This window comes from Mesoplodon mirus (assembly GCF_964341445.2).
Source record: "Mesoplodon mirus genome assembly, chromosome: 15".
Taxonomy (NCBI): Eukaryota; Metazoa; Chordata; class Mammalia; order Artiodactyla; family Ziphiidae; genus Mesoplodon; species Mesoplodon mirus.
In genome coordinates, this window is record NC_138991.1 from 28,158,383 (window position 1) to 28,172,627 (window position 14,245).

At 50.9% G+C, this 14,245-nt stretch overlaps 1 protein-coding gene across 4 annotated transcripts in view; it reads left to right on the top strand.

The window, feature by feature from the left end:
- SNPH (syntaphilin) overlaps positions 1–14,245 on the top strand; it is a gene marked incomplete at its 5' end in the record, with an annotated part of 38,151 nt that overhangs the window by 19,157 nt on the left and 4,749 nt on the right. The window contains 2 exons of one of the 4 annotated variants that reach the window (XM_082644741.1): positions 9,258–9,354; positions 10,042–10,149. In XM_082644741.1, the coding sequence (XP_082500867.1) occupies positions 9,305–9,354; positions 10,042–10,149 (158 nt within the window). Of the gene's footprint in view, positions 1–9,172; positions 9,355–9,942; positions 10,150–14,245 lie in introns of those variants that run through there. The other 3 variants (XM_082644738.1, XM_082644739.1, XM_082644740.1) reach the window with 3 other exon arrangements.

Here is a 14,245-nt window from a genome sequence, read left to right on the forward strand (position 1 = left end):
CCCAGGAAGGTAGAGCTCTCTGATCTCAGATTGGGTGGGGGCTATCTCCATGGAAAGGAGCTGTGGTCCCAGGCAGATCAGATGACATCTGAACATCCCTTTAGCCCTTTGGTCCTTGTGTTCCATGGGTCCTTCAATCTCATGTCAGCAGAGCACAGCACATACAGGTAACTTGGCTGAGCTCTGAGCCCACCATCTTTCCTTTATCTTGGGATCCTCCTTGCAGATTCACAATAGGCAGTCCTCTATCCCTACAGCAAATCACATGCAATAATGTTTCTTTTAGCATTCATTTTAGGGAGAGCTTTATGTCTCCTGAAGAACTAGTCTGCTTCCCACTCTCCCCTAACTATAAGAACAAGAAGACTGGGCATAATTTCTCTTTTTGCTTTGATGACCAGGAAGCTCAGAGTGGACTCTGAACCTCGTTATTGCTGCCACGTTTGCATGTGTGGTCAGGCTGTGGTATTCCCTTCTTCCCCAGGCCTCGGTTTCAATGTATAGTTTACTGTGCCATTTGTGAGCTGCCTTAAAATTGGTGAGACTTCTGTTTTACCCTTGGCTTTCCTTCTATGACTTCTTTACTCAAAAAGCCGCCTTTTGTTCTTATTTTATCAGACTTCTGCCTGGATTCAAACAGGGGTGTGGGGTGGGGCTGCAGTGCAGAAGCTTTGTCACTAGAGTCAGGAGGTGAGCTCCCAGCCCAGGCTTTGTGCTCCACTTGCTGAGCAACTTTAGACATATGGCATGCTCCCTCTGGCTTTCAGTTTCTCTCTGTAAAACGATGGGCTATGACAAAGTCTACCCAAGATTCTTTCCATTCTAGAATTCTGTGAGTGTGTTAGCTCCCATAGGTACTTAGGGTAAATGCAGGGGAGGGGTGGACACTGACTCAAGGATCCTAAAAACCACAGCAGAGATCTGAAGAAAAGAGAGAGTCCATAGGGTCAGAGGCCCCATCCTATGATGCTTTAAAGCTGGAACCTCAGGAGGAGGCGGTGGCAGGAGAGGAGCCAGGCTGCGGCTTGACAGCTCTATCAGCCGGGAAGCATATGCTGTGGCCAAGGTCGTTGAAGGACCTCCACCTGCCAGGAGCCACTTGCCAAGCAGCTGCCAAGCTGGGGCTAGCACCAGGGCCCCTCTGGCACAGCTGTGGAGGGATGGAAACCAGCGTCGCCCCTGCTGCCCCTCCCCATGTAGGAGGCTTGCCAGGCATTGGCCTGGAGAGCCACCCCAGGGCAGTCGGCCCGGCAGAGGGTGCCAGTAATTTCAGAGCCACCACCTGGGCTTGCTCGGACTTGCCCTAAAGCAAGGAATAATACCTCTGAAAAAGGAGAAAATACCCCCTCTAAGAGGTAGTGGTAGCAGTAGTAAAGGCAAGAAATGTTCTGTCCTCTATTTGTCTAGAATTCCCCCGTTGCTCCATTCATTGCCTTGGTTGGATTAGGCAGGGTCAGGAGGATGGTTCCCACTGAACGCATGAGGCAGCTGAGACTCAGGTCAAGGTCACCGACAGGGACCATGTGATGTGGCCTGAGGAGCTGAGGGTCTCTCAGTGCTGGGCTCGCACAGAACCTGCGCTGGTGAGCAGGATGCAGCAGCTGTTGGAAGAGTTGAACACAGCAGTCCTCATGGTGAGGGCTCCTCCTTTGCCCGCATGGCTGATTCTTGGAGGGACATGGAGAGACTTACACTGTTTAGGGAGAAGACACGTGAAGAATTTCTTTTTCAACAATCTTCCTTGCTCTGCTAACCTCCTGTTTCTGTGATGTCCACTTTCTTTTTTTCAGGAAAATATTATTTTATTTATTGTCTTTTTATTGAAGTATAGTTGATTTACAATATTGGGTTAGTTTCAGGTGTACAGCTTAGTGATTCAGTATTTTTTCAGATTATATTCCTTTAGGTTATTACAAGAGAATGGGTATAATTCCCTGTGCTTTATAGTATATCCTTGTTGCTTATCAATTTTATATATAGTAGTTTGTAGCTGTTAATCCCATACCTCTAATTTGTCCCTCCCCCTTCCCTCTCCCCTTTGGTAACCACATGTTTGTTTTCTATATCTGTGAGTCTATTTCTGTTTTCTATATAGATTCATTTATATTATTTTTTAGATTCCACATATCAGTGATATCATATATTTGTCCTTCTCTGACTTATTTCACTAAGCATAATATTCTCTAGGTCCATCCACATTGTTGCAAATGGCAATATTTCATTCTTTTTTATGGTTGAATAATATTCAGTGTGTGTGTGTGTGTGTATGTATATATACCATTCCTTCTTAATCCAATCATCTGTTTATGGGACTTGGGTTGTTTCCATGTCTCGGCTATTGTAAATAGTGCTGCTGTTGAACATTGGGGTGCATGTACTTTTTCAAGTTAGTGTTTTTTCTGGATATATACCTAGGAGTGAAATTGCTAGATCATATGGTAGTTCTATTTTCGGTATATTAAGGAACCTCCACACTGTTTTCCTCAGAGGCTGCACCATTTTACATTCCCATCAACAGTATACAAGGGTTCCCTTTTATCCACATGCGATGTTCTGCTTTTATGGAAGGATGAGGAGCCCAGGATGCGGGGATGTAACCCCCGCATCTCCACCCTGGTATTTTAGAATCTCCTGGGAAAGTAGATTTTTGCTTTTTCATGCAGCATAGTGGTATGTGTCCCAGTTCTCTTGTACTATGAGACAGTCATGATGCAGTAGAAATGCAGGCACTCATGACCTAGACGTCCAGGTGTGACCTTGAGTGATCTGGAAAGCTCCGCAGCTTCAGGTTTCCCATGTGGCCTATGGATCAGTCTCCACCTGACCTCCCTCCACAGGGAATTTGTGAGGATCAGATGAGGTTGGGGATATGCCAGACCTTCAAAGGGTCAGTCTTAGTCGCCTGTCTCCTCCAGGCTGACCCAGAGTCAGGAGGACCAGGGCAGTGCCTGCCCTGGGCCCAGCTGCCTGAAGTCAGGTAGAGGCAGGAGGGCTGCTTCTAGTTCCTGTCCTGTCACTACTTGCTAAGCCATCCTGGGCCATTCCCTTCCCCTTCCTGGACCATGCCTGTCCTTTTACAATGGTTCATTTAAAATATATATTATATAGATTATTTTTGTTTTTTATTGATATATAGCCACATACTATAAAATCCACCCTTTTAAGATGTACAATACAAAGGGTTTTAGTATATTCACAAAGTTGTGTATCTGTCACCACTATCTAATTCTAAAACGTTTTCATCAATCCCATTAACAGTCATTCCCTCTTCCTCCTTCCCCCAGCCCTTGGCAACCGCTAATCTGCTTTCTGTCTCTACGGATTTGCCTGTTCTGGCCACTTCATATAAATGGAATCACAATATGTGGCCTTTTGTGTCTGGCTTCTTTCATTTAGCATAATATTGTCAAGGTTCATCCATGTTGTAGCGTGTATTGGTACTTTATTCCTTTTTATGTCTAAATGATATTCCATCGTATGTATAGGCCACATTTTGTTTGTCCATTCATCCGTTGATGGACATTTGGGTCATTTCCCCCTTTGGGCTGTTGTGAATAGTGCTGCTATGGACATTCCTGTACAAGTTTTTGTTTGAACACCTATTTTCTATTCTTTGGGGTGTATACCCACTAGTGGAATTGCTAGATCATTTGGTAATTCAATGTTTTACTTTTTGAGGAACTACCAGACTGTTTTCCACAGTGGCTGTACCATTTTACATCCCCACCAGCAGTACACAAGGATTTCAATTTCTCTGCATTCTCGCCTATACTTGTTATTGTCTGTCTTTTTGATTATAGCCGTCCTAGTGGATGTGAAATAGTATCTCATTGTGGAAAATATATATTACATAGATTTTTAACCTGCAAAACCTTTTTTAAAATGTAGTCTTACTTCAGACCCTCCATATGTAGAACAGGTACAAGAGGATTCTCTCGAGGTGAAATGGGGAAGGAGGCCTAAGCCCACCCCCTCATAGTCCCAGAGGCAAGTTCTCTAGGTGGTTTGAAGACCACTGGCTCTTGGTGCCCTCCAGGCTCTGGAATCTGAGTTGAACCACCAGAGACTACCTGCATAGCAGACGCCTCAACCCTCACGCCCATCCTGGTTGCCTTGGGAGCCCTTGCAACATTTGGCCAAGCTGTGGGTTTGCCCTGCACGGTACTAGGGTTGCCACAGTGAGAAGGAGTCCAGTGGCTCCATCTATGGTTCCAGCTCTGAGGACAGCTTGTGTAGGAAACAGGAAACAAACTGGAGAAATGCCACCACTGCCTCCCTTCCCAAGTCTAGGAAGAAAGGTCCTGGTTTTGCTGATAGTGCAGAGAAGCATAGTGGCTGATGAGGTCGTGAAGCCAATGGAAGGTTTACCAAACTCCTCAGCCATGAGTAGTCCTCATAGCACTAATCCTCTGAGGTCCAGAGAGGTTGGCTGGAGCACTCCCAGGCCCATCTTCCGTCTCCCACTTCCCTCTGCATTAGCATTCTAGGAGCACCAGGCATTCTGCTGTTTGACGGGTGGAATGTTCTGCATTCTGGTGTTGCCTTGGCAGAGAGAAGATTCCTCCCAAGTTCTGTTCTATTGGTTGCATTGCTCTGCTTTCCACAATTGTGAGAGGCTTGAGTCATCAGACACAGATTGTTCTGTTCCTTTGGATTTTAGGATAGCTTTCTTCTCTTATTGATGGCTAATTCTTTGCCAAAAAAAGAGATAATTTATAGTGCATACAGGGACTTTCACTTAGCTAGAATATTAGATTAAACTAGTGCCTAGTTTCTCCCCCATGACTTGCTGATTGAGCAAAATGCCATAGCGTCTCTTTGAAGAATGCAGCTTCCTAGTTTTACAGATGTAGAAACTGAAATCCAGGAGTCCTAGTAATTGAAAGGGAAGAAAGCATCAATTAGAACTCTATTGCATTTACAGCCCTAGAATCAGAGAATGTTGGATCCAGAGGTGTCTTTGAGACCATCTAATCCAACCCCTTGGTCTATCAAATGTGCTTGTTTAACTCATTGCGTTTCTAATGGTTGTGTGTTGATTGTGTTTATTTTTATGAAATTCCCCAGAGGGGGGTGTTCCCTGAGTTTCAGCCTAAGGCATGGTATGCTAAGTGGTCAAGAGAGAAAGTGACGGGTGAAGTCCTAAGAGGAAAGTCCTGTAGGGCGGAGCCTTACAGAAAGTGTGATGTGTTCATGAGGGCAGGGCAGGGCACGGCAGGTGCTGTCGGCTGGGCAAACAGCCTTTGCAAAGATGTGGGAGCAACAAATGGGGCTTTCCCCTGGGGTCAGCAAGCAGCTGAGAGCAGGTTGGAAAGGGTATAGACAAGAGGGCCTTGAATGCCAGGATCAAGAGTTTTGCCCTAATTTTTACTTAATCGGGGGCCTCTGATGAATTTTGAGAAGGCTCCAGGCCCTTTTCTCCATTGCTCCTGCTGCTGCCCTGACCCAGGCCCTTCTAATTTCTTGATAACCTCCTAACTGGTCTCTCTGCCGCTATTCTTGTCCCTTTCCAGCTATAGTCCACAAAGTCCCCCTACACAGGGACTTTCTAAAACGCAAGTCTGATTGTGTCCATCCCCCTTTTAAGGCCCTTCCATGGCTCCCTGTTGCTCACAGGACAAGATCCTGGCTTTTATGGCTCCGTGTGGCCTGGCCTCACCTTCCTTTACAGCCTCAGGCCCACTGTGCCTCTGCCTCCACTAGGCCCCCTAGCTTCCTGAGCAGCCATGCTATTGAATTACTCACGGCTTTTGCCCACACCTCTCCATCCCTCCCATTCACTTTCTCTGCCTGGTGAGCTCTTATTCACCCTTTAAGACCCAGTGTAAATTTCCTTTTGGAGACGCTTTCCCTGACCCTCCTGAAGCCACTATTATGCCTTGAGTCTTTCTGTTTTGAAGCTCACATTGCAATGCAATTATCTAGTGCCAAAATCCTGGGAGTTCCCATCTTCGAGTGTTTATTGCGTGGTGGGCACTGGGCTAAGCCCTGTGCATGCATGATCCTGTGTTATTCTCACCGTAACCACATGAGGTGCATTCTGTTACAGCCCCACTTACAGATGAGGAAGCTAAGGCTCAGAGAAGTGGTGTGACTCGCCCACTGCATGCAGCTGGAGGGTGACAGGGCTGGGCTTTGAGCCCAGATATCTTTGACTATTTCTGACTCCTTCCATCTCCTGTTCCCTGGATCCTGCTCTATCTCCTGAACCCCCACTGTTCGGTGTGTGAGTCACTAATCAAAGGGGTAGAAGCGGCATGGTTGCCATGGCACGGGCAGGATGGGGAAATGGGGCTGGGCTTACCCTGGGGTGGAGGTGATAAGCAACTGTCAGCCCAGCTCCCCACAGCTAGGGCTTTCCTTTCCACCTTCCATTCCAAGCGGCTACCTGGGGACAGGCCTGCGGGACTCCAGGCCGAGCAGGTGGCATGGAGACAAACGCCATGGCACTCTGCCTCCTCTCTGGGGCCCAGAGGGGAGGGAGGACCTGAGAGAGCCCAGGGTGCTCACTGACACTTCTGGGCTAGATCCTGGGGAGACAACTCCCTTTGGGCCTGGGTGTCTACTGCCCTCCCAGAGGGACCCCAGCGTGCAAGGTCCCGTCCCAGCAGGGGAAATGCCACTTCCACCTCTGTCCCAGATGAATGGCTGGCTTTGGCCTCCCAGGAGACTGTCGGCTCCATCCAGGTACAAATGCCATCCCCTTCCCACCCCCACCCCCCTGGCCAGAGAGGAAGGAAGAGGGAGCAAGAGAGGAGGGAGGCGTGGGGTTGCCAAGCAAGGTAGGAGCAGGGACAGCGACAACAAAGCCCTCATTGTACCAAGGCCACACGCAGTCCAAGGCAAAGCAGGCATCGTGCCCGCCTCCCAGAACCTGGGCCTAGAGCTCCACCCAGACTTTCTGAGCTCCTTAGCAATGCTCACCAGAGCTGGCTTGGAAGAGCGAGGCCCTGCCTCCACTCTGAGTCCTGCCTCTGCTGAGAAGTCCTCCTGAAAGCACAGCATCCTCCCAAAAGCCAGAAGTGGTGATGGGAGGATGGCCAGTGAAGCCAGGCCGACTGGGGCTAGAAGCCAGGGTCTGTTGGACGTGCAGCTGTGTGACCTTGGACCCAAATGTGATAAAAAAAATCCTGCCTTGAAGGATTTTTATTTGAAGTAATGGGCCAAGGCACATAAAAGCACTCAGCATGGTCATCTGGCCGCAGAAGTGTTCAATCAGTGACAGGTGATCCTTGAAGCCCTCGTCAACCCACAAGCGAGGACTATCAGCCCCTCCCAAGCTGCTCCTAGCTGAGGCCCTCCTGTGCCCAGGAGGTGGTGAGCCATTGGTGGCCTTCCTGGCAAGTGTGGAGTAGCACTGTTGTCCCCTCAGCCCCTGTCTCACTGTTCCTCCTCCGGAAGCCGGCCCTGCAGTTCCAGGAGGCCTGGGTGGTTGGGGCATGATGGGTGGGATGCATCGCCAAGCTGGGGCGAGCAGCTCAGGTGACAGGTGGGGTGTCGGCGGCTCCTGTGCCTGGCACCTGACACCTCTGGGCAGACAATGCTGGCAATGTCCGAGCCCTCCAGGGAACATGCCACGTCTGTGTCACAGCCAGGAAACAGGCCACCTGAGTAGCGCCGTTGTCCACTCAGGACGCAGCCCCGCCGCTGGCCGCGATGACCGGGATCCCCAGAGGCCCTGACGTGGGAAGGGGTGGTGCCCTGGGCAGGGGCTCTGGGGTTTGAGACTCAGCCCCTCAGCATGTGGTGTTGGCCTGGTTCAGGTGTTGGCCCTGCCACACTGGGGCTGGGACTTGGGCAGTCCATTCCCTCTCGGGTTCCTCATCTGTAAAGGGACTAATCACAGCACTTCCTCATAGGGTTGTTGGGAGGAGTTGATGGCGTAATGTACGTAATGTGGTTGGCACGGGGTCTGGTGTGGAACAGGGCTTGGTCACTGCTTCTCTGCCAGCATGGGGGAAGGTCCAGCGCACTGTGTCCTTGGCTGAGTCTCCTGTAACCCAGGCTACTGTCCTTAGTTCTTGCTCTGACCGTGGAAGGAGTGGACTAGGGTCTCTGGAGCTGGCACAGCACTAGCATGTTGGCTGCAAAGAGCCCAGGCCTCTCCACCTCGGACTCCAGGAGCTCTGGGCTAATGCCCAGTGCAGGCCTCCCTTCCACAGCAGCCAACACCAGCCCAGGATGGGGCCTCTCCCCTCCTTAAACTTCTGAAGGGCTGGCTGCCCTTGGAGTCCAAACCTCTACCCAGGAAAGGGGCCTTGGGATTCCTGGGCAGGAGGCCAGGTCTGAGTCTCTCTACTGATTTGTCAAGAGGGCCAAGGATGGATCTCTGCAGGCATGGTCACTTCCTACTGGGTCCGGCCTACAGAGACACCCCCTGGGAACAGGGAGGAGTCTTCATCTCCCATCTGTCTCCTTCCTCATTTGCTTTGAGCCTGTGCCCTGAGTTCCTGGTGCACCCCAAAATGAGCACGAGCTTTTGCATGGATGGGTGCGGGCATGCCTGTGTGCAGCATGTGGGCAGTGGGGGGTCGGGGCAGGTGAGGGCTGCATGTCCTGCATTGTGGGCAGGCCCCCTGAGCATGAGCCATGTGTGGCATGCCTTGGAATGGAGGGGACGTGGTACCTTTTCATATTCGCGTGTATCCATATGTCTTTCTACACGTGTGTGGTGTGTTGGTCTGTCTTGTCTCCCCTGTAGACGGGAAGCCCCGAGCCACGCGCCAGCAGGCACTCTGGGAAGGTGACATCGAGACTAGCGCAACCTAATCTGGGGTTCCTGGTCCTGCTCCGGGAGTCTTCCAGTCTGCAGCCCCCGCCGAGGGAGGATTGACCAGCGTGGGGGTGGGGGTCCAAGAGTCAGGGGTCTGGGGGCCTGGCTTATAGCATAGAGGACTCAGTGCTGGACCGAGCCAATTAGGAGGCCCTGCCCCAGTGTCAGTGACCTTGGGCGAGGCCTTTGTTCTCTCTGGGGCACATTCACTCATGTGGAGGACACGGGGTTGGACTGATGATTTCTGCCCGCCCTGAGGCTCTGATGATCATGATTTTAAGTCGGGTGGTGGGGTGAAAGCCTGCTAAATTTGTCGGTGGAGGCAGCTGTGGCCAGAGCCTGGCCTGCCAGCCCCCCACTTGGTCCTGGGTGTCCTGCCGAAGGGTGAGAGGAGAAGCCATGCCGGGCAGCGACCCCAGCGAGAGGATGACGTGGCCGGGCCCGGCCACCCCCGCGGCCCCCCCAACCCGCCCTCTCTCCTCAGCCCCGGGGACACCGCCCATCCCGCCCCTCACCCGGACCCACAGCCTCATGGCCATGTCCCTGCCAGGCAGTAGACGGGCCTCTGCTGGATCCCGCAGGTGAGTCTCCCCAATGCCCGGAGCCTTGGCCTCTGAAGGTGGGGGCAGGGAGGGTCTCTGTCTCCAGTCCACCACCGGCTTGTTTTTGAGCAAGTCATTGCCCCAGTTTTGCCATCTTTAAAATGGGCTTGCTGACACTGGCCTCAGGAACTATTTATGGGCTCAAATGACACAGTGGGTATAAAAGTTCTCTGAAGACTTAAACCACTGGATCCCTACCGTCACCAGTACTGTTGTTCGATCTTCACAGTTACTGCAGGGACGGCATGCAGCCTTCCACCCAGGCTCCCCTGGCCTCCCCGTGTGCCCCTCCTTCTGTCCCTCCTGCTGCCTGCCCCATTCCTCTCCACCTCTGTTCCAGTCCGTGCAGGGACCTTTCCCTCTGGGGCTTGGGGGACCCTGGAAGTTGAGGACCCTTGGTAGGGGTAGATGGGACCCCACCCTTGGCCCGCAGCCCTGCTCAGCCTTCTGGGGAGTCCCGAGGTCCGGCCTCCTTCTGGTTTTCCACCTTGATTTGCACTGTCTGTTCTGTCACCCCTGTCTGTGCATCCCCCTGCCACGCTTCTCTCCCCGGCGGTGACCCTGAAGTGGGGGCCCTTTGGGCCGCAGCGGCCTGGCGGTGTTCGCCCAGTGTCCGCAGCTGCCCACCAGCCAGAACGAGCACCTGCCTCTTCTTCCTGCCTCCAGGCGCACCTCTCCCCCCGTGAGCGTGCGGGATGCCCACGGCACCTCTTCCCTCAGCAGCAGCAGTAACTCGGGCTCCTGCAAGGGCAGCGACAGCAGCCCCACGCCCAGGTAACCAGCCACTCCCTCCCACCCGGCCCGGCCGAGCTGGCTGGGACCCTGAGTGCCCTGGGGCTCGGGGGAGGTGGGCGTTCTAACCATCCCCAACTCTAGCACACTTCCCTGCTGTGTGACCGTGAGCAGGTCACTTCTCTCTGAGCCTCCGTTCCCATCTGTAAGATGGGTATGATCATACCCAGCTGCACGTAACCAAAGTCAGTAGTTGAGACAAACTGGGGATGATGCTTTCAGAACAAGGGGCCAGAGGCGGGCAGCTCCCCGAAGTGTCAGGGACCCCATCTCCACCATCCTTGGTGTACAGCTGGCTCCTACACCTCCAGGCATCAGGTCAGCATCCAGGAAGGAAGAAGGTAGAAAGGCCAAAGCCCCTGAACCCCCAGAGACTCGTGTTTTTGAGTCAGGACACATTGCCCAGGAAATTCTGTCTATACTGTGCTGGCTGGTGCCAGGTATGACTGGCTACAGGGGGAGCTAGTGGTTCCCAGTGTAGGGCCACCCAAGCAAACTGGGAGTTCTGTTGGAGAAAAGGCAAGAACGGATATTGGGAGGCAACTCATGGCGTCCGCCAGCCTGCTCTTCTGGGCGGTACACCGTGAGGGTGGCAGAGTGGAGTCGGTTCAGAATGTGAAGCGTGTCACGAGCGCAGCATGTGCTTTGGGCTCTCAGCAAAGAGGAAAGGCAGGATCGGGCTGGGGAGACGGGTAAGGAGAACAGTGGGTCCTCAGAGACCAGGACGTGCAGGCTGTGATGGCAGCGCCCACCCTGCTTCCCTGCGTTGAAATACAAGGAGCGCGAGGGGGGAGCACGGGCTTAGGGTGTGATTCAGTCTGAGTCTCCACTCCCTCATCTGTAAAGTGGAGCTTACAACCCGGAGGCTTCAGGGAGTTGATATCTGCACCCACCACACACTGCTGCTGGCCCGTAACGCGTAACCGCTCTCATTAGGACTTTGGTTCAACTTGAGAATCGTAGGCAAGAGAAGGCCAGGAGACTCTGGTCTGCAGCTCCCATGGCCAGAGCTCCTCCTGGGAAGGCTTGTCTTGAGTGAGTGTCATTTGTGTGACCAGATCACACTGAGGCATTAGTTCTGAGTTTTCCACCATGACACGCATGATGGGTGACACACATGTGCTGGACCCATGCCCCAGCATCCTGTCTGTAACTGCCCCCAGAATGGGGGGTGGGGTGGTGTGTGAGTGAGATCGATGATGCATTAATTTACCTTTTGAAAAGTGTATAATTGGCAACTTTAATACTTTTTTATTGGTAGCAGATTTTTGCCACACATGTCATAACTGCAGCCCATGGGGGCAGTCCCAACCCTGAGGCTGAGAGCTGCTTCCCTGCAAGGGTCTCCTTGCCACCATCAGAGTTGCTGGTGAGCAGTGCCTCGGCTCTGGCCTCACTATAAGTAGCCACGTGTTCCAAGGTGTGAATAGCTGAGGGACATGAATTGTATTATACTTCTCTTCTCAGGTACGTATAGTATATATGTAAATATATACTATATTAAAAAATATTTTTTCCCACAAAGAGCTAGTGACTAAAAATATGTGAGTGTTAAATGTTATATTGAGAAGGAAAACTCGTGAAAGCGTATGGAAAAAAGTTAAAATAGTTACTTCCTTTATAATCCTCAGCTCTTACTAGTTTAAGTAATCCTGGTTCCTCCACCCCGGCACAGGGAAAAGGCCTCTTTTTCTCACCACAGCTCTGGGTCCCTCTCGCCAAAACCTTTGCAGGGCACCAGGATGTCTACTGGCCTAACACGTGGGGCTCAGGGCCCTTGCTGGCTTCCTCTCTTTTGGAAGGAGATTTCTTAGAGCCCATCAGAGGGGACCCCAAGGTCCCACCCGATACTGCACCTCTCTGCCCCTTGCCACGCAGAAAACAAGCCAGTGTGTGACTTGACTTGAGTTAAACTTAGAGGCCAGGAGCTGTGTGAGGAGAAGAGAATCATTTCTCTTTCCCTCCACTTCTGTCCACACTTTCTCTTCAACAGTTTGCGATTTACAAATACTTTTTCCTCGGTAAACGTTAGACAGCTTCCCCAAAACTTTTAAAACTGCCTCCAACTTGGCTCCTTCAGCAAATGGGCCCCACCAGGGCCTGTCTTTTCTACACCCATAAAATGTGATTGCCTCTTGCTAGACCTGGGACTCCCCGTCCCCTAAAGGAACAGAGTTGGATGGCAGCAAGGCCTCTGCCAAATTGTGTGAGAACACGCCCAGGTGTTTAAGCCAAAATCCAAGGAGGTTTCTTCCCAAACAGAACAGCCGGCAGGAAGCTGTGAGTTGAGGTGGCCTGGCCGTGGTCTGCTGGTGGCATTGGGGTGCTCCCCTTCCCTGGGTGAAAGCCTCGGCCCTCCCTCCTCCACTGGGTGGGAATTCCTCCTCCTCGGCCCTGGTGGGACCAGGGCGTGCTCACTACACACACACACACACACACACACACACACACACACACACACACATCTGCACCACCCTGTGCTAGGGTGTTTGTGGCTGCAGGGTACAGCTGTGAACAGGGCGATGCCAGAGACAGCCAGTGTTCCCATGTGTGCTCACGTGTGCCCTCAGAGCGTGCACATGCAGATGGAAAGGGTCTGCCTGCGTTTGTGTGAGCGTGTTCATGGGCTGGTGTCCTAGAGCAGTTGACCCTGAACCAACAAGGGGGTTGGGGTACTGATCCCTCATGCAGTTGAAAATCCGCGTATAACTTCTTACTCCTGCAAAATGTAACTGCTAATATCCTACTGTTGGCCAGAAGCCTTCCTGATTAAGTAATTAGTTGACTGACATGTATTTGGTGTGTTATATGTATTATAAACTATACAGTAAGCCCCCTACATACAAACGAGTTCTGTTCCAAGAGCGCATTCGTTAAGTCCAATTTGTTCATAAGTCCCACAAAGTTAGCCTAGGTACCCAACTAACACAATTGGCTATATAGTACTGTACTGTAATAGGTTTATAACACTTTTCACACAAATAATACATAAAAACAAACAAACACAAAAAATAAAGAAAACATTTTTAATCTTACAGTATAGTACCTGGAAAAGTACACCAGCCATGTGAACTAACTTATGTGATTGGACATGGGAACACACGTTCATCTTTGAAAGTTTGCAACTTGAAGGTTCATATGTAGGGGACTTACTGTATTCTTACAATAAAGTAAGCTAGAGAAAAGAAAATGTTAAGAAAATTATAAGGAAGAGAAAATACATTTACAGCAATATACTGTATTTATTGATACTGTAAGTTTACATTGTTTTTAAAATGAATCATCTATCGGTACATCAATATTGTCTTACAAGATACAAAACACTGTAGCCGTTACATGTATTACTAAGACTAGGCATCAAAAAATGAAAAGATCATGTGAAAAAGGAATTTGTATTTATTTACAGGTATAGTGTGCATGCATTGATAACAGAGAAGCTAGCAATGGTTGCCTAGCTTATCTAATGAATGAATCATTATAAAATTTTTATGGCATACAGTATTACAGTCATATTCAAAATATGGTATTAGAAACATTGTTACATTTTTCTAAAAACCTCTTACCTGTGATGATAGGCTGATAGGCATTTTCTCCAATTGGGAGAGAAAGGCATACTATAGGGTAATGTGATTCTTTGAAAGCAAAGTTGTAGAACACTAAGAAAACGAACGCATTATTAATTTTATATCAACTATCACCCACCTTATGCCAGTGTAAGGACAGGCTGCCACTTTAGGACCAATCTTGCACACAGTGTTCTACACGATGAATGCTGAGGTGGTGGTGATGATGACAACACAGAAAAGGCTCAAACGGTTGCTGCCATACAGTTACTAGATTTTCACACACAATCACTCATACACATACACAGCAGATAAATCCTGGCCCACCATGCAGGCCCCAGGATAATTACATGGAGGGGGAGACCTCTCCCACCCTCAGCCTTGGTCTCTGGGTTGGGGGAGTGGACACCTGAGCTCTGGGCTGCGGCGCCGGGACTGGGCTGGCGGAGGGGGCACCGCCCCGGATGGTGCCAGGCTGGTGCACGCGTTCTGTGACGTGTCTCCCCAGCCCGAGC